Source organism: Podarcis cretensis (assembly GCF_951804945.1).
Source record: "Podarcis cretensis genome assembly, chromosome: 4".
Taxonomy (NCBI): Eukaryota; Metazoa; Chordata; class Lepidosauria; order Squamata; family Lacertidae; genus Podarcis; species Podarcis cretensis.
In genome coordinates, this window is record NC_137173.1 from 12,901,645 (window position 1) to 12,922,628 (window position 20,984).

At 45.0% G+C, this 20,984-nt stretch overlaps 1 protein-coding gene across 32 annotated transcripts in view; it reads right to left on the minus strand.

The window, feature by feature from the left end:
• Positions 1–20,984, minus strand: part of DLG2 (discs large MAGUK scaffold protein 2) — an 874,668-nt gene that overhangs the window by 165,457 nt on the left and 688,227 nt on the right. For all 32 annotated transcript variants that reach the window (XM_079973452.1, XM_079973437.1, XM_079973448.1 and 29 more), the window contains 3 exons: positions 19,784–19,852; positions 15,445–15,601; positions 5,715–5,817 (listed from right to left, as the gene is read on the minus strand). In XM_079973452.1, coding sequence (XP_079829578.1) covers positions 5,715–5,817; positions 15,445–15,601; positions 19,784–19,852 — 329 coding nt within the window. The remainder of the gene's footprint in view (positions 1–5,714; positions 5,818–15,444; positions 15,602–19,783; positions 19,853–20,984) is intronic.

The window sequence follows — 20,984 nt, forward strand, 5'->3', positions numbered from 1 at the left end:
AGACACTCAGCAAGAAATTTTAAGAAATGCTTATACTCTGACACACCCAAATTATGTTGTTGAGTTGTTGTTGGCTTCTGAACTGCCTACACCTCTAATTCTTTTGCCTCTTAGGGCTTCCCTACATTCCTCAGAAAACTGCCCTTGTTTTTCAGACCTGTGTCGAGTTTCAATCCTAGGCACACTGACAGCTTTCTGTCCCCTCATCAAACTAGACTACAAGCATTCTTTGCTTTGTGCCTAGCAGGGAGTGTTAATGAACATTCCATCGACTCAGATTTAGATGCTTCAGCTATCCTAGCCCAAATGCAATGCAGACAGGGAGCAGAATGACAAAGCCTAAGCAGAGTGATGCAATTTCATCCCAAGCACAGAATTCACACACCGAAAGAATACTGAGCAGAAGTCTCAAGTGAAGACAGCAAATGATTTTGGGTGCTTGAAGGACAACTATCTGCAAGGCCTGTGAATGAGTTTAAAAGAGACGTACAAAATGGAAACTACAGGTTTGAGTTAGCTACTTCCCAGTTCTTTAAGACTGCATCATTCTTTGCCATCCCTAATAGCCCCAAAGTCAGTCAGTTTTCTTTGTAGCTATAGCGTTGCCTTCAAGACAGCCCTCCCATGTAAATCCTCTGATGTTTATTCAATAGACACAGCTGCTATCTCAATGCTGCAGCCACAACAAAGGGAAAGCAAAGTAGGAACTGTGCATGTGAGAACCGCCCCCCCACCAAATCCCCCAGGTGACTAAATGAATGATAATGCCAAATGCAAAATTTCTACGTCTAACCACCGCCTCTGTCAATTGCTCTCCCTGGATATTGGATTTGGAAATTAATGAACTCCTTTCATTCACAGACGCTGTTGAAACAGGGTGCTAATTGGCTGACTTGGAAGATTTATAGTTGTTGAAACTTGATTGAATGTGCTTCCCCACCCTGGGAAGTGTGTTGCTTTGCTGGGACCACTGCAGAGATGCTGCATTGCAGCACAATGCAAGTGTATGGACCACTGATGGAGTACAACTTTGGACATTGTCTTGCCATGCATGAAGAGGAAGCAGAGATTCCCTGCATCTCCTGTTCCTGCCCACCTACAGCAATGTCAGGGACGTGGGTGGCACTGTGGGTTAAACCACAGAGCCCAGGACTTGCTGATCAGAAGGTTGGTGGTTCAAATCCCTGCGACGGGGTGAGCTCCCGTTGCTCGGTCCCTGCTCCTGCCAACCTAGCAGTTCAACAGCACCTCAAAGTGCAAGTAGATAAATAGGTACCGCTCTGGCGGGAAGGTAAACGTGTTTCCGTGCACTGCTCTGGTTCACCAGAAGCGACTTAGTCATGCTGGCCACATGACCCGGAAGCTGTACGCCGGCTCCCTCGGCCAATAAAGCGAGATGAGCGCCACAACCCCAGAGTTGACCACGACTGGACCTAATGGTCAGGGGTCCCTTTACCTTTACTTTACAGCAATGTCATATGGGAAATACACCTTCTGCTCCCACCCATTACCTTGCCTAGGAGATATTCTAGCTTCCTATGGGGCAGCAGCAGGTTTATTTCCAGTATGGAGAGGGTGCAGTTCTACCTCCCTCTCCCCAATATCAGCCTTATCTCTCTTGAATATATATATATATATATATATATATATATATATATATATATATATTTGCATATCTCAGTTGCTCTTCCTTCATGCCTGACCAGCCTGGACACCCAATTTTTCTATAGGTTCAGTATTATCTTTGCCGGTCTAACCCATGCATTGAAAATATATTTTCTTTGCCTATCCATGCACAAATGCGCAAATAACTATATGCATCACACTGTCATATGCACACAGTTTAACAACAGATATTGGGTAACTGCATGTTAGGATTCAAGGCAGTGTGTAAAAAAATTGTTCATTCCATGTAGCGTGGATTCATAACTGTTGAAAAAGAATTTTGTAGATTTGTTTCACATTCTTTTAAGTCACAGCATGCATGGCACAGTGATTTTTATAAGGCGATAGTTTTATCACTGTGTATCTTTCTTTTTAAGTCTACCCCCCACCCAAATCGACGTGCATTTTTTTAAATGTTAAAAAAGAAGCATTTATATAGTGCTTTAGAATATAAAGAATGAGTCACATACATTAACTTTCAGTCCTTAGAGCAATCTTGTAATTACAGTTTAGTGTTATGATCCCCACACTGTAGCCACTGAGGCGGAGATGGAGGGCTTGCCTAAAGTCATCTAGAGAAGCCATAGAAGAGGCAAAACAGAGACTTCCCAGTTCATAGCAGGGTCTCTTAGCCATGATGTTTCATGAGCTCTTTACCATGACCCAATCCGCTAATGATCACTTGGATCTGCAGGGACCAGCACCCTTGCACCCAAGGGCCTCACATACTTGCCTACCACTGCAGGTAGCATACAAGACAACAGATAACAGAGTGCCAGGCTCTTGCCAGAGAGATTTCCTTTCAGGGATTTTCATTCTCCACCAAGGAGGCAGGGCCTGGAAGAGGTAGATGAGGCCAGGAACTAAGGAAGGGCTCGGTTACCACCTGCCGCAGGTCTGACCAAATTGTCTCTTTCCCAGGACCTGTCCAGGGTCCTGAAAGAACTGCTCTTCCTTAATACTGTCTCATGGCCCTTTAGTGGATGCTACAGTGGTGCCTCGCAAGACGAAATTAATCCGTTCCGTGAGGCTCTTCGTATAGCGTTTTTTTCATCTTGCGAAGCAAGCCCATTGACAGCTTAGCGGATTAGCGCTATTAGCGGTTTAGCGGCTTTTAGTGGATCAGCTGATAAGCGGCTTATCAGCGGATCAGCTGATAAGCGGCTTAGGGCTTAGGAAAAGGGGGGAAAAGGGGAAAAAACCCGGCAGGAACTTGCAAGACATTTTCGTCTTGCGAAGCAAGCCCATAGGGAAATTCGTTTTGCGAAGCACCTCCAAAACGGAAAACCCTTTGGTCTAGCGGGTTTTCCGTCTTGCGAGGCGTTCGTCTTGCGGGGCACCACTGTATATCTGCCTATCACTGTCCTCTTCTTTGCCTGCCAGTTCCAGACAATGACCTGACCTTTCCCCTGTAGAATTGCATGGGCTGATCCTTTCTCGTCCTTGTATGTTGCACTAGAAATAGATCATGAGCAAACTACTGCATTGTAATTTTTCAGTATCGACATGTCTATTGAGCTTTTTATCTGTGCAATTTTCTTGATATATGCTTGTTAGACTCCACTGGAATAAAGCAATAAATCTTTATCTATTTAGCGCATTAAAAGTTATTCTTGTTTTGTCAGAGGCCATTAAAACTTGTGTGTGAAACATTTGCACGTATGCAACAAATCGTATTAGACATAAAAACTATAAATAGAAAGAGGCCAATATGACCAAATTTAAAAAGACAAATAGCACATTGACAAATGCATCAACTTGTACAATATAACAACTTATAAAACATTAAATGCTAGCTATGGAAAATTAAAACAGTTAATAATCTAAACTGGCAGACATTAGCCTAGAATTAAGGAATGTGGCACACTATGCAAATTAACATGTTCCGAAGTGTGAGCAGCAAGTCATTTGGGGCATTATGCTGCAGTATGTGTGTGTGTGTGTCCCACTTCAATGCACAAAAAATAAGCAGCCCTGACCATAACACAAACTCTTTCTAATGCAATGTTTGTACTGACCCAAACATTAAGTAGAACGGGAGGTTAGATCAACCTTTGTTTGAGACATACAATTATGGCAATCTCAGACACACGAGAATCAAAATATAGTTTGTGATTTTCGTCTACCAGGTTCCTTGGGAACAAGATTCTCTGCATTCTGGACAAATATATCATTGCCTCTCAATCCATGTAGTGCAGCATGGCCAGTTGTCAGGGTTGATGGGAGTTGTAGTCTGAACAGCCAGAGGTTCCACATGGGATGTGAATGCATGATGCAGTCACTCCAAGTACAAATAATGAAACAGAATGACTTGCCCACCAATGAGATTGCCTTTGATGTTTGAGTCAGTGATCTGGTCTTGCCTCCTTCCAATAAAGAACCACATCTTGAGCATGCACGGTTCCTTGTGGGTTGGTTAATTCCAACTCTTGGGCACTTTAGAATTTGTGCTGGTTCACTACAGAACTTGCACTTCAAAACTGGGGTGGTGTGGTTTTCAAAACTTGAAGGGGCACTGTACTTGATGACAGCAGTGGCACCGTGGTCTCCACAGTGGTGATGGAGGTCCTATTGGTGCCCGCTTGCCGTTGTTAATGGAGAATTCAAGGGGAAATGTCAGGCAACAAGGGATGCTCTCTTACAGCTAGAGGCAGTGGTGTGAAAATGAAAATTCCCCACCTGCAAGTGGTGCAATATGTTTGGGAGACCCCTTTTCGTTCAAGGGTAGTTTGGAGAGGAAGTGTCCATGCAAGGCTATTTCGGGGGTGGGGGGGGAGGGGGGAAGGTATCAGAAATGTGGGGAAGACTGCTCTGTTGTCATTTCATCAACATCAATTTAACATGTCAGAAGCATCAAAACTGCACCCCGCAACTTGCAAGACTAGGACTCTCCCTACTGCTACCAATCTGCAGATGTGGGGCTAGTCTGGATTTAGCCTTCCAGATGAAATGAAGGCCCAGCTTCTCACTTGTATGAATGGGAGACAAGACAGCCATTACACATTCATCTTCATTTCTTTCTAAGTGCTGGCAAATGCAAGCACCCATTCTAATTTTCTCTGTGTGGTAAAGGTAAAAGACCCCTGGATGGTTAAGTCCAGTCAAAGGCAACTAGTGGGTGTGGTGCTCATCTTGCTTTTCAGGCTGAGAGAGATGTCGTTTATCAGGATGTGGGTGGCACTGTGGTCTACACCACTGAGCCTCTTGGGCTTGCTGATCAGAAGGTCAGCAGTTCGAATCTGCGCAACGGGGTGAGCTCCTGTTGCTCTGTCCCAGCTCCTGCCAGCCTAGCAGTTCTAAAGTATATCTGTGTGATCAAAGCTATTGGCCCATCATCGCATGAAGAAACATGAGTGCGGATCAAGCAGTACAAACATGGGAACAGCTGTGGCTCTGTACTGTCCAGTTCATGTAGCCACACATCTAACCAAATGACGAAATAGGCAGAGGATGTGTATATGCACTGATCTTCAGAATATCCTTCTAGCATTGGCCACTACTAATGTCTCTTTTTAGCATGAAGATGAAAAGGATCTGTTTGCTACAGTTATCTAGCACTTCATTTATTCCTGTTCCCAGCCAATACCTTGTAACAATTGGTACCCACAATCATAAGCAATAAAGCACAGAGGGAGATAAGCTACCAAAGGAACACAAAAGGGAAAACCATTTCCAACCCGATGGAATATAGGGGTCAGAGAGACACAGAACCACTCCCTGTGGCTCATAATTGTGTCCTGAAAACTTCTGATGAAAGCCAGAATGAAAACAAGTGAGAGCTGTCATTTTGGAGAGGAACTTTTTGAAGCTCAAATTAATTTATATTTGCTATTCAACAAAAGGCTGCACCAATGTTAGTCCTAATCAAGAGTAGAAACACTGGAAATAATAGGCTTGTCTAACTGTTTGTGTCCATGGCTCCACTCTTGAGTTGAGCTTAGTTGGATACAACTCAAAACGTTCCTGCACAACAGATCCCACTTTGAAGGATGGTGTTTTCCATCGTTAAAGAGTTATTTCTAGTGTCTCTTGACATTTGGCAAGCCTACCTTCTGGCTGGTATTGTGCTATAATGGTCACAGTCTGGCCTGCGCCTTTGAGCGCTGCAGCAGCCTGCTCATGGGTAGCACCACGAAGATCGATCCCATTCACCTGCAAGGGGGAGAGGCGAAGCAAAGAAACATGAGTGCGTTCCATAGTTCAAACAAGAAGAAATGGGATTAGGGACTGAAAACATGTGAAAGCGACAGGGGGCAGAAGCAGACAGATTTTCTCATCCCTCCCTCCCTCCCTCTTAGAATAGAAAGCCGCTTTGAGGCCTCTCGAGTGAGGTTTTATATACATTCAAGAAATAAAAGGTCTTTTTGCACCTCTTGAGAGCCAGGAACGGTATGGTGCCAATTCTTTGTTGTTGTTGAAGTTGCCCAGGCTGGCTAAAATCCAGGCCAGCTGGAGCAAGGCCTGAAATGTCCACAGAATTATGCAGCAGAAAGGGCAGCAAATTTCATTTTGGTGAGGAAAGCGGTTTGTTTGTTTGTTTGTTTGTTTGTTTGTTTGGGGTGTTTTTCTTTTGGTTAGGCATGTCTGAAGGGTGTGAGCGAGAGCATGGGAGGCAAAGCAAGAGGAACCGTGTAGGAGGAGGAAAGTTAAAACCTTTGCAGCGGTGTGTGTGCGTGTCTAAGCACCCTCAAAAACAGCAGAGAGTTGTTGCAGACAAAGAACTGAGCAGCATGGGTTGATATCTGCAAAGGTCAGGGGTGGAATTAAGATAGTCTAACAATAGAGCGAGGGCAGGCCAGGAGCTACGTGTAGGAGGGGGGGAGCCTTTGCATGTCTGAGAACACAGTGCACGACACTGACTTTTGCAGCAGAGATTTCAAGCGGAGGCAGGAGACTACAACTAATCCAGAATGCGGCAGCTAGATGGGTGACTGGGAGCGGCCGCCAAGACCATATAACACCCATCTTGAAAGACCTACACTGGCTCCCAGTACGTTTCCGAGCACAATTCAGAGTGTTGGTGCTGACCTTTAAAGCCCTAAATGGCCTCGGCCCAGTATACCTGAAAGGAGCGTCTCCACCCCCATTGTTCTGCCCGGATACTGAGGTCCAGCGCCAAGGGCCTTCTGGCGGTTCCCTTGCTGCGAGAGGCCAAGTTACAGGGAACCAGGCAGAGGGCCTTCTCAGTAGTGGCACCCGCCCTGTGGAATGACCTCCCACCAGATGTCAAAGAAAAAAACAACTACCAGACTTTTAGAAGACATCTGAAGGCAGCCCTGTTTAGGGAAGCTTTTAATGTTTTAACGTTTAATAGGTTATTGTATTTTAGTGTTTTGTTGGAAGCCGCGCAGAGTGGCTGGGGAAGCCCAGCCAGATGGGTGGGGTATAAATAATAAATTATTATTATTATTATTAATATTATTATTATTATTATTAGCAAGCGAGAAGAGTACATGTGAGAGACAGCATGGAGCAGTGGGGTTAAGGTGCTGGATCAGGGTTTCAAAGTGCCACTTAGCCACGAAGGTCCCTGGGTGACCTTAAGCTGCTCCACCGCCTCTCAGACTAGCCTACTTCGCAGGGTTGTTGCGACTATAAAATGGAAAGGCAGTGAATTGTGTATGCTGTGCTGAGATTCTTGGTGCAAAGGCAGGATGCAAAAGTGAGAAATAAGTAAACAGAAGTGAGACAAGAGGGAGGGAACTGGACATGCCTGATGCTGGACCACAAGCGAGGCTGAACGTGCTCTAACGAAACCCTACCAAACTGATCACCACTGAGGGGTTGGAGAATCACTGACAGATGTAGGTTTGAGCTGCTGAAAGCATGATGGTGGGCGTAGGAGCCCTGGCTCAGAGGAACATAATTCTCACCTTGTATTTGAGGTGAACATTGCAAGTTGCTGGTATCCTGACCTTGACCCTGTCTCCCATTGCCAACCTGCCAAGGGCTTTGAAACCTTTGTGGGGAGGCCCTTCTCTCAGTCCCACCATCCTCACAGGCACACTTGGTGGGGATATTGGAGAAGGGCCTTCTTGGTGGTTGCTCCTGAGCTTTGGAACTCCCTCCCTAGAGAAGCTAGACTGCCTCCTTCCCTATTGTCCTTCTGTTGGCAGGTGAAGACCGTTTTATTCCCTCAGGCCTTTGGGAGCTGCCCGTTTGTTTGTTTGTTTTTTAAAGAAAGGTATTTATTAGTGCTGTGCTGTTTTTTTCTTTTTTTTGTATTGTTTTAATTCTATTACCTTTTAGCAATTATATTTTATACATTTTTAGCTTTTTTGTATTTTACCTGTTTTGCTTTAGTTTTAATTTTTTTAAAAATCATTACAATTTTCAGCAGTCAAAAATTAAAACATTTGACTTCCCTTCCGCCTTTCCATAGCTTCTTTCTATTTATCTTTCAGCACTGCATATTCTAATCACTCCATATCTTCTCTTTCCACATTTCTACATATTTCATACTGCTGAATTTATTCTAAAGCTGCTAACATTTTAACCTGTTTACAATAATTCTTCATATGCTCTGCAAACTTCATACGCTCTAGATTCCTCTTTAAATACTGTTTTATCTTGCTCTCTTGTTCTGTTGGTTAGACTTGCCAATTCTGCATTCTTCCCTCATTTGGCCTTCTCCTTCCCTCCACTTTTGAGCATATAAAATTCAAGCTGCAGTTGTTGCACAGAGAAATAAATTCTTATAATTCTTGGGAACATCTGACTCCATTATTCCTAAGAGAAACGCCTCTGGTCTTTTTTGGGAACGAACTTTTGAACATATTTTTGCATTGTTTTAATTAGCATAAGCCCCACTGAGTCCCAGTCTGCGAAACAGGTGGGATATAAATAAATATAAGAATATTAATAGCAGACCTTTGGCAGCATCTCCAGCGAGATGCAAAAGAGCATGTTGGGAAGATCGGATAATGAATTGATTTTTGCTTTTAAGGGTGTATAGGAAATAGAGGAAAATATTGTGGAGTCTCAGCCTAATTAGCTAACAATTTTGAACCTGATCCCACCAATATTATTTGTGTACAGTATGGTATCACATAGTATTAAGATTTTGGGTTTTTCTTGACTTCAGTTATCTAACTCCTATGAGTTTCTCAAAAGTAGAATGTTTGGGAATGTATTTATAACCTCCCCGGAACAAATCGGACAATGTGTACAAGTATCCTCAATGTGAACAGCTTCCATTGCTGAACAGAAAATCCTGCTACTGCTCAGATTTCCATTCAACCAATTTATTACCTGCTGTAATACCCAAACTAACACAAATATTACCTGCTGTAATACCCAAACTACTAATACAAATCCTGTGCTGCCACCTGGTGGAGTTTGCGGGGAAGCTATTAATGAGCGGAATGAAAGCCTGTATGCAGTTTACTGAACCACAGGTGTGTTCATGTCCCAGTGCTCTGCAGGTTTTTGCTTTGAAGGTGCAGCCCATAATAAGGGTATGGAAAGTCAATACCTGCTTGCTAGATTATTATATGGGGCTGTGTGGATCTCATCTTCCCCAAGAAACTGGCCCCCGAAGAGCCACTGCTTGTCAGAAAGCATGTTCTCCTTCATGGAGAGCACGTGTTGCGGTGGGGTCTGCTGAGCCACCCCTCTGTTACCAGGCAGGGTCTCTAAAGATGGCCTGGGGCAGTGATTGGTTCACTGGGTTGCTGGGGTAAAAGTTATGATGCAATTTTGGTGGGAGGGGTAAAATGTTTAAATACTCTGCACGCAGCCTGGAGCTTTCTCTTTGCTGCGTGCAATGGATCACCCGCCCACCCGCCCTTGAGTAAGGGGTTGTTGCATTGACCTTGCTATGCCTGTCATGGGGTCGTCTGCCGTTGGGGCATGGGGCCTGGTAGGAATTTTGTCCATCTGGCTGATTGGCTGGGCCATTTGGTTTTTGCCTACTGCGTAGCAAATCGTCACAACTTGTAAGGTTGCGGTTAGGCATTGGTTATAAATTGGTGGAGGAGGGGTTAGGATAGGCTGGGCCTGCCCCTCCATGGTTGCTGCGGAAAGGAAATTCCGTTAAAGGAATCCTGGGGCTTGCCATCTTTTCGTCCAATCCCTGGAATGGGACTAGGGTCGGCAAGCCTTCGGGGAGCATGCGGATGAGAACTGAGGGTCTGTGACCCAGCTCCATTTCTCCCTGACTTGCTTTCCCCCACACTGTCTTTCGGTGGTGCCCGGAAGTCAGTTCTGTCCCCAAGTGGGGGAACAGATAGTCTTAACCAATGCCTAAACAACCACTCACGGTTTTGTATTTAAATAAAGTTGTGGCCAAAATTATGCCAAAACCTTAAACAAAAATTAAGTGTGCGTTGTGAGTTATTTGGGGGGTGGCTTGGGGACCTCGACACGAAAAAAGCAAGAAGAAACCAAGAACGGCCATTCCAGATCAGATCGAAAGGACCCATCTAGTCCAGCATCTTACAGCAGCCAATCAGATGCCTACAGTGAACCTGCAAGCAGGAGATGTGATTCCCCCAAAACTCCCCCTGATACTTGAACAAAGCTAGATGAGCAATTTCTCTGACCTGCTACAAAAGCTGCTTCCTATACCCGAAAGACCACTTTACTTTCTCCCACGACTAATTGATTAGCAGAATTTGTATGCTGCTTGATTGGAGAAACAACAACCTTAATTTAAGCAGCTTACAAAAACATAAAACAAAAACCTTGAAATAGAAAGCAGCTAAAAACAGGCATTTAAAAGCATTCAAAAGATGACTAAAAATAAAAAAGAGCTAACAGGAGGTACAGCAGCCACGAAATTAAAAGACGCCTGCTTCTTGGGAGAAAAGCAATGACAAACCTAGACAGCATCTTAAAAAGCAGAGACATCACCTTGCCAACAAAGGTCTGTCTAGTTAAAGCTATGGTTTTCCCAGTAGTGATGTATGGAAGTGAGAGCTGGACCATAAAGAAGGCTGATCGCCGAAGAATCGATGCTTTTGAACTATAGCGCTGGAGGAGACTCTTGAGAGTCCCATGGACTGCAAGAAGATCAAACCTCTCCATTCTTAAGGAAATAAACCCTGAGTGTTCACTGGAAGGACAGATCCTGAAGCTGAGGCTCCAATACTTTGGCCACCTCCTGAGAAGAGAAGACTCCCTGGAAAAGACCCTGATGCTGGGAAAGATGGAGGGCACAAGGAGAAGGGGACAACAGACGACAAGATGGTTGGACAGTGTTCTTAAAGCTACTAACATGAGTTTGACCAAACTGTGGGAGGCAGTGGAAGACAGGAGTGCCTGGCGTGCTCTGGTCCATGGGGTCACGAAGAGTCGGACATGACTAAATGACTAAACAACAGCAACAACAACAGGAGATAACTTCTACACATATAACTTCAACATAGAACCAAAAATGTACTTGTTGGATGTTAAGTGGCAGGGAGTTCCAAAGTGTAGATGCTGCCACACTAAATGATTTGCTTCTTACATATCTAAATGACTTGAAGGACTAGAAAGGATGTGTGGAACTGGTATTGTGTTGGCAGTTCTGCAGATCGAAGCGGTCCAGTGGACATTTCTCTCTCCTTCCCCCTCTACCCTCCTTCCTCCCAGTCCACCAGGCAGCCAGGGAAGAAATTAATCACTATTGCTGGAGGTCTAATCTGATCTTTTGCAGAAGCCTTTTGAAATTAGGGCAAGGGACACTTCTGGTCCCCTGACTTTCAAAGGTCACACATGTACTCAGCCAAGCAATTTAGCTCTGGTGCTGTGACCTCTAGCACCCCCACCATTGAAATAACTAGATATGTTTTTACTGGACTAGCCACTTCATATTGCAGATTGGGTGTCGGCGGCATGTTTGAATACGTCCCCATCACATATTTATTCACGAAAAGATAGCATTTTCAATGAGAACTGGCTTTCTCCCTGCAAACTACTGAAAGCTGAAAGACAGGTGCTTCTCAGATTTTCTTTTCTTTTCTTTCTAGCTCTGGTTGAAGACTTTCTTCTTTCAACAAACCCTCCATGTGGACATTTTTTTTTATATCCTAGCCAGTATCTGTATTTATCTGAAATGGCATTTTATAGAGGCAACTGTTTAGAGGCGACATGGCTTTTTACTGTGTTGTGAAATGGCTTTAAGATGCTTCACAGGAAGTGAAGCACATAGGAAAGAAATAAGAACAATACGTCTCTGATGACTGGAGGGTCGCAGCAATGGGTGGTATTCAGCTACGTCTTACTCAGAGTAGACGCATTGAAATCAATTGACTCAATTTATTCATGTTCATTGATTTCAGTGGGTTTGTTCTGAGTAAAACTTAGTTGACTACAACCCCCTGCATCTCTATTGGCTGGGTCTTTCCTACCTTTCTACGTCTTAAGTATTTTGGCAAGCAAACCTAAGTTGTTGTTGGTTTTGTGTGTGTTTTGTGTGTGTGTGTGTGTGTGTGTGTGTGTGTTTGTTTGTTTGTTTGTTTTTGCTGAAATCTAACCACCAGTGGCCTTGCTTCAGTAAATTGCTTAGTGATAACTGCCTTGCAGAGACTTCACCTTGCCAACAAAGGTCCGTATAGTTAAAGCCATGGTTTTCCCAGTAGTGATGTATAGAAGTGAGAACTGGACCATAAAGAAGGCTGATCGCCAAAGAATTGATGCTTTTGCATTATGGTGCTGGAGGAGACTCTTGAGAGTCCCATGGACTGCAAGAAGATCAAACCTATCCATTCTTAAGGAAATCAGCCCTGAGTGCCCACTGGAAGGACAGATCGTGAAGCTGAGGCTCCAATACTTTGGCCACCTCATGAGAAGAGAAGACTCCCTGGAAAAGACCCTGATGTTGGGAAAGATGGCGGGCACAAGGAGAAGGGGACGACAGAGGACAAGATGGTTGGACAGTGTTTTCGAAACTACCAACATGAGTCTGACCAAACTGCGGGAGGCAGTGGAAGACAGGAGTGCCTGGCGTGCTCTGGTCCATGGGGTCACGAAGAGTCGGACACGACTAAACGACTAAATAATAACAACAACTGCCTTGGAAAAGACTTGAACAACACCCCCCCCCCCGTTATTTTTTTCACTTGGGATGGATATGGAAGAATGCATTTATTGTTGTTATTTGTGCTTGATTAACTTAAACTTTGCTCCATTCCAAATTCGCTGGAGGAAATACACAAAGCCTAATTGGATGATTGCTTCTCTTCCATTTGACTGATGAAACACAAAGCACTGGGTGTTGTTGGGTTTTTTTGGGGGGTTTTTTGCATGCCAAGATTATGCCAAGCAGCTTATTTGTCTCTTGCGGAGAATGCGGCTACAAAATAAACTAAAATTCCTTGGCACCGGACCAGAGGTGACTGCAGGCAACGATGACTCTGCACTTCAAGACTGCTGCTGTGGCCTAGGCTTACTGGGTGCCAGTCAAGTTCCACTCCAGTCTGTTATCTTTGTCCCCAAGATATTGATGACGTAGGAACCTTCGGCCCTGCAGACATTGCTGGACTCCAGCTTCCAGCATCCCTGACTATCATTCATGCTGGCTGGAGCTGATGAGATTTGCAGTCTGACAACATCTGGAGGGCAAAGGTCCTCCAGGCCTCCCTTAAAAATTGCAAAGGGCTGGACCAGATGACACTTTGCCTCCATCCTTGATCATAAGATCAGCTCCAAGGCGTTTTTTCATGGTGGTCTCATGTCTATCAAACTCTCTCTCTTGAAATGTTTGACACGGATGTTGATGATGAAACCAGCTCCTATCAGGATAGCATTGACCTGAGTTTTGTTTCGGGGGGCAGATTGCGAGCAGAAATTGAGAACCAGCTTTGGGATCTCTGGAAATGTGTGTTCATTTAACTGTGCACATTCCTTAGAGAAGCATTATTTCCAAATTCCACGCTATCAGTGTAAAAAGGAAAGGGCAATTATGGTAACGTCGCAGGCGCTAAATGAGCAAAACGTATCCAAAGGCTTACAAAGCTTTTATAATAATAATAATAATAATAATAATAATAATAATAATAATAAATAATTTTTTATTTATACCCTGCCCTCCCTGGCCAAGACAGGGCTAGGGCGGCTAACACCGAATATAAATACAGTAAAAACATTTTTAAAAAACAAAAAACAAAGAAAAAACAAACCCAAACAAACAGTTGATTGAAATATAAATTAGACTACAGTTTAAAATGCAGCTTAATGTGCAGCCTCGTTTTAGTGGTAGCCTGTAGATCAAAGCCGTAAGGGGAGAAAACATCAAATATTCACCGGGGCCAACTATCCATGCTGGTCCTACATGGGCCAGCAATAAGAGGTGAGCGAAAATTTATATACAAAATCCCATATAAGGGGTTCCATCAAATAAAATAAAATAAAAATGAGGGGGGGGGAGGGTTAGACTGAGTCCAACCCAAAGGCCAGGCAGAACAGCTCTGTCTTGTAGGCCCTGATCTCCTGCAGTAGGATGTTCCACCAGGTCGGGGCCAGAGCTGAAAAGGCCCTGGCCCTGGCTGAGGCCAATCTAACCTTCTTATGTGCATATAGATATATAATCCATTGCAAATTTGGAAAACGAATTGAAGAGCTGTAGTCCAATTCATTAAGAACAGAGAGATAACAAGCTCTGCATGGCTCATCTGAGAGTGTGCCTGGGGTGTATGCCATGCTCATTCATACCCACTAGATGGCAGACTTGATCTGAATAAGAAGATGAAGAAGAAGAAGAAGAAAAAGAAGAAGAGGAGGAGTAGTAGTTTGGACTTGATATCCCGCTTTATCACTACCCGAAGGAGTCTCAAAGCAGCTCACATTCTCCTTTCCCGTCCTCCCCCACAACAAACACTCTGTAAGGTGAGTGAGGCTGAGAGACTTCAGAGAAGTGTGACTGGCCCAAGATCACCCAGCAGCTGCATGTGGAGGAGTGGGGAAGCGAACCCAGTTCCCCAGATTACGAGTCCACTGCTCTTATGCACTGCACCACGCTGGCTCTCTTAAAGCAAATAAAAATAAAAATAAAAAACTAAAGACATCAATAAAACTTGGTTCTTTGCTCTCTAGGGGGAAAGGGGGAACTGAATGTCAACCTGAGTTCCCTCCTGCAATGAACTGTTTCGGGTTCTCAGCATGTGATGGAAAAGTAGGCAAGGAATGTTGAGACAGGCAGGACTCGAGAGGATCAGAGAGAGAAGATGCCTCTCTGTCTTCCTGCCTGCCCTGATTTGCAGAGGCCATATCTCAGTGCCTGAGCATCTGCCTTGCACAAGAAGATCCTAGGTTCAATCTCTAGCATCTTCAGGTAGAGTTGGGAACAACTTCTGAAACCATGGAGAGCCACTGCCTGTCCAATGTAGACAGTGTCAATAAACCAACAGTCTAAATTGGCAAGTTGCTATGATGCTAAAAGGCAGGATTGCAGATAGACCAAGGAGAGACATTGCCAACACAGACCCTGTTTGCTGGATCAGGAACTGGAGGAGTGATCAAATCTCTCCTTCTCTTGACCCTCGGTGGCTGTTGGAGTAGAACAGCCTATCATAGTGACAGATTTTGCTGGTAACCAAAGCATCATTTGGGAACCTAGGAAGTTGTGCTAAATCTAAGAGCAATTGGTCATCTAGCTCACAGTGCATGGCTTGTGCCAGTGTTTCCCAAACTTGCGTTTTCAAATGTTTTTGGACTACAACTCCTATCATCCCTAACTAGCAAAACTAGTGGTGAGGATGATGGGTGCTGTAGTCCAAAAAATAGCTAGAGACCCAAGTTTGGGAAACACTGGTCTACACTAACTAAAAATTAATTCCGTGCATAGGAAATACTTACAGATAAAATTTGGTCTCCCCTCTGAAGCTCTCCACTGAGGTCGGCTGGCCCACCCGCTAGGATGAAGGATACAAAAATGCCTTCGCCGTCTTCTCCGCCTACGATGTTGAACCCAAGCCCCGTTGACCCCTTGTGCAGGACAACTTTGCGAGGTTCTCTGTGGAAAGAAAAGGACATTGCTCATTCATTTAAGAGACCTGGATTCAGGACCAGCCCACCTATGAGGCAAGGTGAGAAGACTGCTTCGGGCAGAAGGGTCCACCAGGACAGCTGATCCCAATGTTGATCTTTCTCGACCCCTGCCCATTTGCTCCTGATGTAGATATTCCCTGACCTCTTCTTCCCTTGTGGGGTGGGAGAGGGACCATTTTTAAGCCAGCCTCAGGTGCCAAAATATCTTGGGCTGCCTGGGTTGTATATGTCTCCTGTTGAGTAGTTCCTTTCCATTTCCTTCCATAATAACAAGTGCTAGATGGACCATTGTGTTTGATTCAGTACAAGGCAGCTTGCTGTGCTGTTGCCATATCCTTTTTTTCTTCACTTTCTCTTCCCTCAGCTATCTCTTTGTGTTTTATACATTTTTAACATATTAACATTCATACAACAGAACTTCTCCTCTTATACAATATTTTTTGGACTTCCGTCAACACCTCTGATGATTTTCCGTTCTTATCACGTATTATGCATTTCTTAATTTCATATTACCTTTAATTATCTTTAACTAATCGGCAGTTCGAATCCCTGCGGCGGGGTGCGCTCCCGCTGCTCGGTCCCAGCGCCTGCCAACCTAGCAGTTCGAAAGCACCTCCGGGTGCAAGTAGATAAATAGGGACCGCTTACCAGCGGGAAGGTAAACGGCGTTTCCGTGTGCGGCTCTGGCTCGCCAGAGCAGCGATGTCACGCTGGCCACGTGACCCGGAAGTGTCTCCGGACAGCGCTGGCCCCTGGCCTCTTAAGTGAGATGGGCGCACAACCCCAGAGTCTGTCAAGACTGGCCCATACGGGCAGGGGTACCTTTACCTTTTAATAATTCTCCTCATTGTCTTTTTTGCAATATTTCAAATAATTCACCTTACAAAACTACTTGCTAACCTACTAACGTAATCTGTTCATCACAATTACTTTTCAAACAGTCCGTAAATTTATTCCAGTCTTCTGAGAATCTCTGGTCCCGCAGGTTTCGAATCCTTCCTGTTACTTTATCTAATTCTGCATAGTCCATCAATTTCATCCTCCATTCTTACTATTGCCTTATCCTAATATCGTATTGACCAATGAGATACTTCCCTTTTTGTTGACATAGGCAAGCATATATAGACACATGCCAATGTAAATCAGCAGCAACTGGGAATCCAATAGAATTACAAATACACGGCTTAGCTCCAAGTTATCTGAATTACCATATCTCCTCATGTGAACCTGCCTGGATTTTGAGATCTTTGGAAGAGGGTCTTTCTCCCGCTTGGTGGGGATGTGGGAGAGGTCTTTACTTGCACTTGTGGCACAGTCACAGTTCGAAACTCTGCCACTCAGTTCTGCTATGGGCACAGACCTTTCGTTAAATAGAATGGACTGCTATAAAATACATTTCCTGCATCCGGCCAGTAGATGGAGCTGGCAGTCCAGTTTCTGAGCACCCACAGTTCTTGCCCACCCATAGTTAAACACATTTCATTCCTCTTTCTCTCTCTTCCCCCTACCTGCTTCCCTCTATTTTTATTTCTCACCATGCTCCAGGGATTTTGGAGCAACAAAGATGAGATTCTTCAGAAGCTGCAGGCATGTGTAGCATCCAACATTGGTCATATAATGTTTTTGTTTGTTTGTTTTAGGTGCAGACCAGGGGAAAGTAGGAATAGATGCTACTCACCAGAGAAGGGAGCTAAAATTGTTGCTACAAAGAGACCGGTCCACTGATAAGTTCTCCTGAGCAAGACCCACTGAAATGGCGCCAGAAGTATAAATGGGGATTGCACTGAATAAGTTCCCAATAGATCGGGTGCCACTCCCCCCAAAATAGCCCAAACAGGAAAAGGTAATCTCTGTTGAGCAGTCTTCCTCAACCTGGTTGTTGGCATCCATCTGTCTGAAGAGACAATGGAATGTGCACCTGGGGTTGAAGTCAAAACTCTGAGGAATCACAGCGCCTGCTGTGGCTGCAGAGACTGGTAACTCACAACTGCTGCCTCCTGCATTGTTTGATGCTTTTGAATTATGGTGCTGGAGGAGACTCTTGAGAGTCCCATGGACTGCAAAAAGATCAAACCTATCCATTCTTAAGGAAATCAGCCCTGAGTGCTCACTGGAAGGACAGATCCTGAAGCTGAGGCTCCAATACTTTGGCCACCTCATGAGAATAGAAGACTCCCTGGAAAAGACCCTGGTGTTGGGAAAGATGGAGGGCACAAGGAGAAGGGGACGACAGAGGATGAGATGGTTGGACAGTGTTCTCGAAGCTACCAGCATGAGTTTGACCAAACTGCGGGAGGCAGTGGAAGACAGGAGTGCCTGGCGTGCTCTGGTCCATGGGGTCACGGAGAGTCGGACACGACTAAACAACTAAACAACAACAAAGCAGCACCAAAGTGACCTCCATGGGCGCAAGCTTGGGTAGTGTGTATGGAGGTCCTGGGCTGTGACAAGACTCCACTCTCGACCTCGCTGATGTGATCCAAAGGAAAGCAGAGCAATACATTTGGCAACATTTGCCGAAAAGAGTCGTACGACATGCCATCCAACCGTCTTAAGAACTCCACTCTGGTTCTGTGTAGGCTTTAATCTTAACCCTTTTCTTCTTCTGAACCCTGCAAGACTGTTGGCCATGTAGGCTGGGGCTTATGGGAGTTCTAAACCAAAACATATGGAGGATAGGCTATTGGGAAAAGTCGCTGCATACCATGAACTCAGTGAAGGCTGGTCCATTAGGGTGACTGGGGAGCTAACCCACTAACCTCAGTTTGCCCTCAGCCAGCTCCCACCAGCTTCCTCCTGAGTCTCAGGTTTGCCCTTGCAGAGCTCAGCATGGAGGAGGATGGAGTCAGAACTGGAATTAGTTGGCTCTGCCTGTCATTGGCTGACTCTGTCATGGGCTCCAGCTCTGCCTTTTTTGGGCTTCCTTGCCTTCCACCCAAACGGTCCCAATAGGCAGCAGCCATCTCTGCATGTCATGTACTCTGATAAAAGCCTTGGTGAGCTATCAACACAGAGAAGTCAGATGGGGATAGGATATACCTGGTTCCTCGAGGACATTCTCCGGCTCCCCCAGTAGTACATTTTTTTCCAAACACAGCAACTCCGTGAAGAAAAGAGGAGCTCAGTTTGGACATGGAGGTGAGCAAAACTTAAGATAAAGTCCGTCTTTAGGCACCTTGCATGACTTCAGGGCTATCTAGTGCGGCCAAACTAGAATGAATGAAGCTAAGTTAGTCATGCCCATTAGTTTCAACAGTTCTGCTCTGAATAAGACTGGCATTGAATACAGTCTATAGGAAGACCGTAATAAGCTACCTTATACTGTGTCAGACCATTGATCCATCTAGCTTTGTATTGCCTACACTGACTGGAAGAATTTCAGACAGTAGCAGTTCCTTATCCTATCTGGAGAAGCTGGGAATCGAACCTCCAATTTTCTGTGTGCAAAGCAGATGCTCTACCACTGAGCTAAGGCCCTTCTACATACATTCAGAGCTGTTTTATAGTGTGCTCAGCACTGTCTGTACACTGTACACTGACTGGCAGAGGTTTATGGCCTTCTACCAGGGACCTTCTGCATGTAAGGGAGATGTTACCACTGATCTACAGCCCTTCACCATGTCAGCTGCTCCCTTCCAGATTTCCCCTTTCTTTCTGCCCCTATTTCCAGCAGCTACTTTGCTGTGTGGCATGCTGTTACATTGCCACACAACCAATCAGGACTGGAAGATGTGACCATGTTACAAAGCCAATTGAGAGCAAGGGCAAATGCTTGCTGTCCTCACTCTGAATGGGCAGGTATTTTTTACCCCATTTCATAGAACCCACAAACTATTGCCAGAACTGGAAGCATGTTGTTTTGCAGGGAAGCACAGTGCTCAGGAAAAGCACACTGCCTGTTTTTGTCTGGGACAGATACAAAAGCTGTTCAGGGAATAGTGGAAGGAGCACCTGTTTCTGAGACAAAGCAGATTTGAACCTGCCAGCTGCCTAGATAGGGGATTGCCTGTGGCATCATAGGTAGCGCTGTTCTGAGAGCTAGGGAGCAGGAATGCACATATGAATTGCACACAGTTGTCCATGTATGTATTACTCAATGTGGCACAAAACTGGTGTAAAGCAATAATGACCCAAGTGAAACTCTTACCCTTCCACAGAAAGGCTCCGCTGTATGCTCACGGTGGGTGGCCGGGTCACTGTGCTGTGCTGGGAATGACTGCATAGACAGGAAAGAAAGGAGGAATAAATAAAAACATTTGCTCGCAAAGCCTCTCGGTCTTATTGCAACAAGCTCTGGACGATCCAAAATACGACATAGATCTGGGGTTCAGAGAAGTAATATGCGTGTTCCTGAGTGGAGACAGTACATTGGGCTAAGTCATCATTTCGAGTTTCCACTAGCCACTTTGGGTGGCTTCCAACAAATTAAAACACCAAACACAGTAAGACATCAAACATTAAAAACTTCCGCATACAGGGCTGTCTTCAGATGTCTTCTAAAAGTCAGATAGTTGTTTGTTTCCTTGACATGTGATGGGAGGGCGTTCCGCAGGAATAATAATAATTTAGTAGTAGGAAATATGGGACACGGGTGGCGCTGTGGGTTAAACCACAGAGCCTAGGACTTGCTAATCAGAAGGTCAGCAGTTCGAATCCCTGCGACGGGGTGAGCTCCCATTGCTCCGTCCCTGCTCCTGCCAACCTAGCAGTTTGAAAGCACGTCAGACTGCAAGTAGATAAATAGTACCTTCCTGCTCTGGCAGGAAGGTAAACGGTGTTTCCGTGCGCTGCTCTGGTTTGCCAGAAGCGGCTTAGTCATGCTGGCCACATGACCCGGAATCTTTACGCCGGCTCCCTTGGCCAATAAAGCGAGATGAGCACTGCAACCCCAGAGTTGGCCATGACTGGACCTAATGGTCAGGGGTCCCTTCACCTTTACCTTTAGTAGGCAATGTTGAGCTAGATTGACCAATGGTCTGGCTCAGCATAAGCCACCTTCCTATGTTCCTATGCTTTGCATCTAAACAGTCCCTAGTCCATTTGGTCCCAGGCATCAGATAACAGAGAGTGCAGAAGACTCTCCACACAAGACCCTGAAGGGCTGTTGCCAGTTAAAAATGACCATCACTGGATGCATAATTTGACCCATTTCTTAACAGCTAGTTGTTTCTCGGAAACTGCTGCAGGGAAAAATGATAAAATCAAGATTGTACACATTTCTCCCCAGTGTATACATGTCACTGGCTTACAGTAAGTCCCCACAAGGCATGCTTAGAGATCTCTTTGTCTTCAACAGCACAGCTTAGCTGATCTGTTATGCTGGAAAGTCATGGCTCTTGGTTATCCTG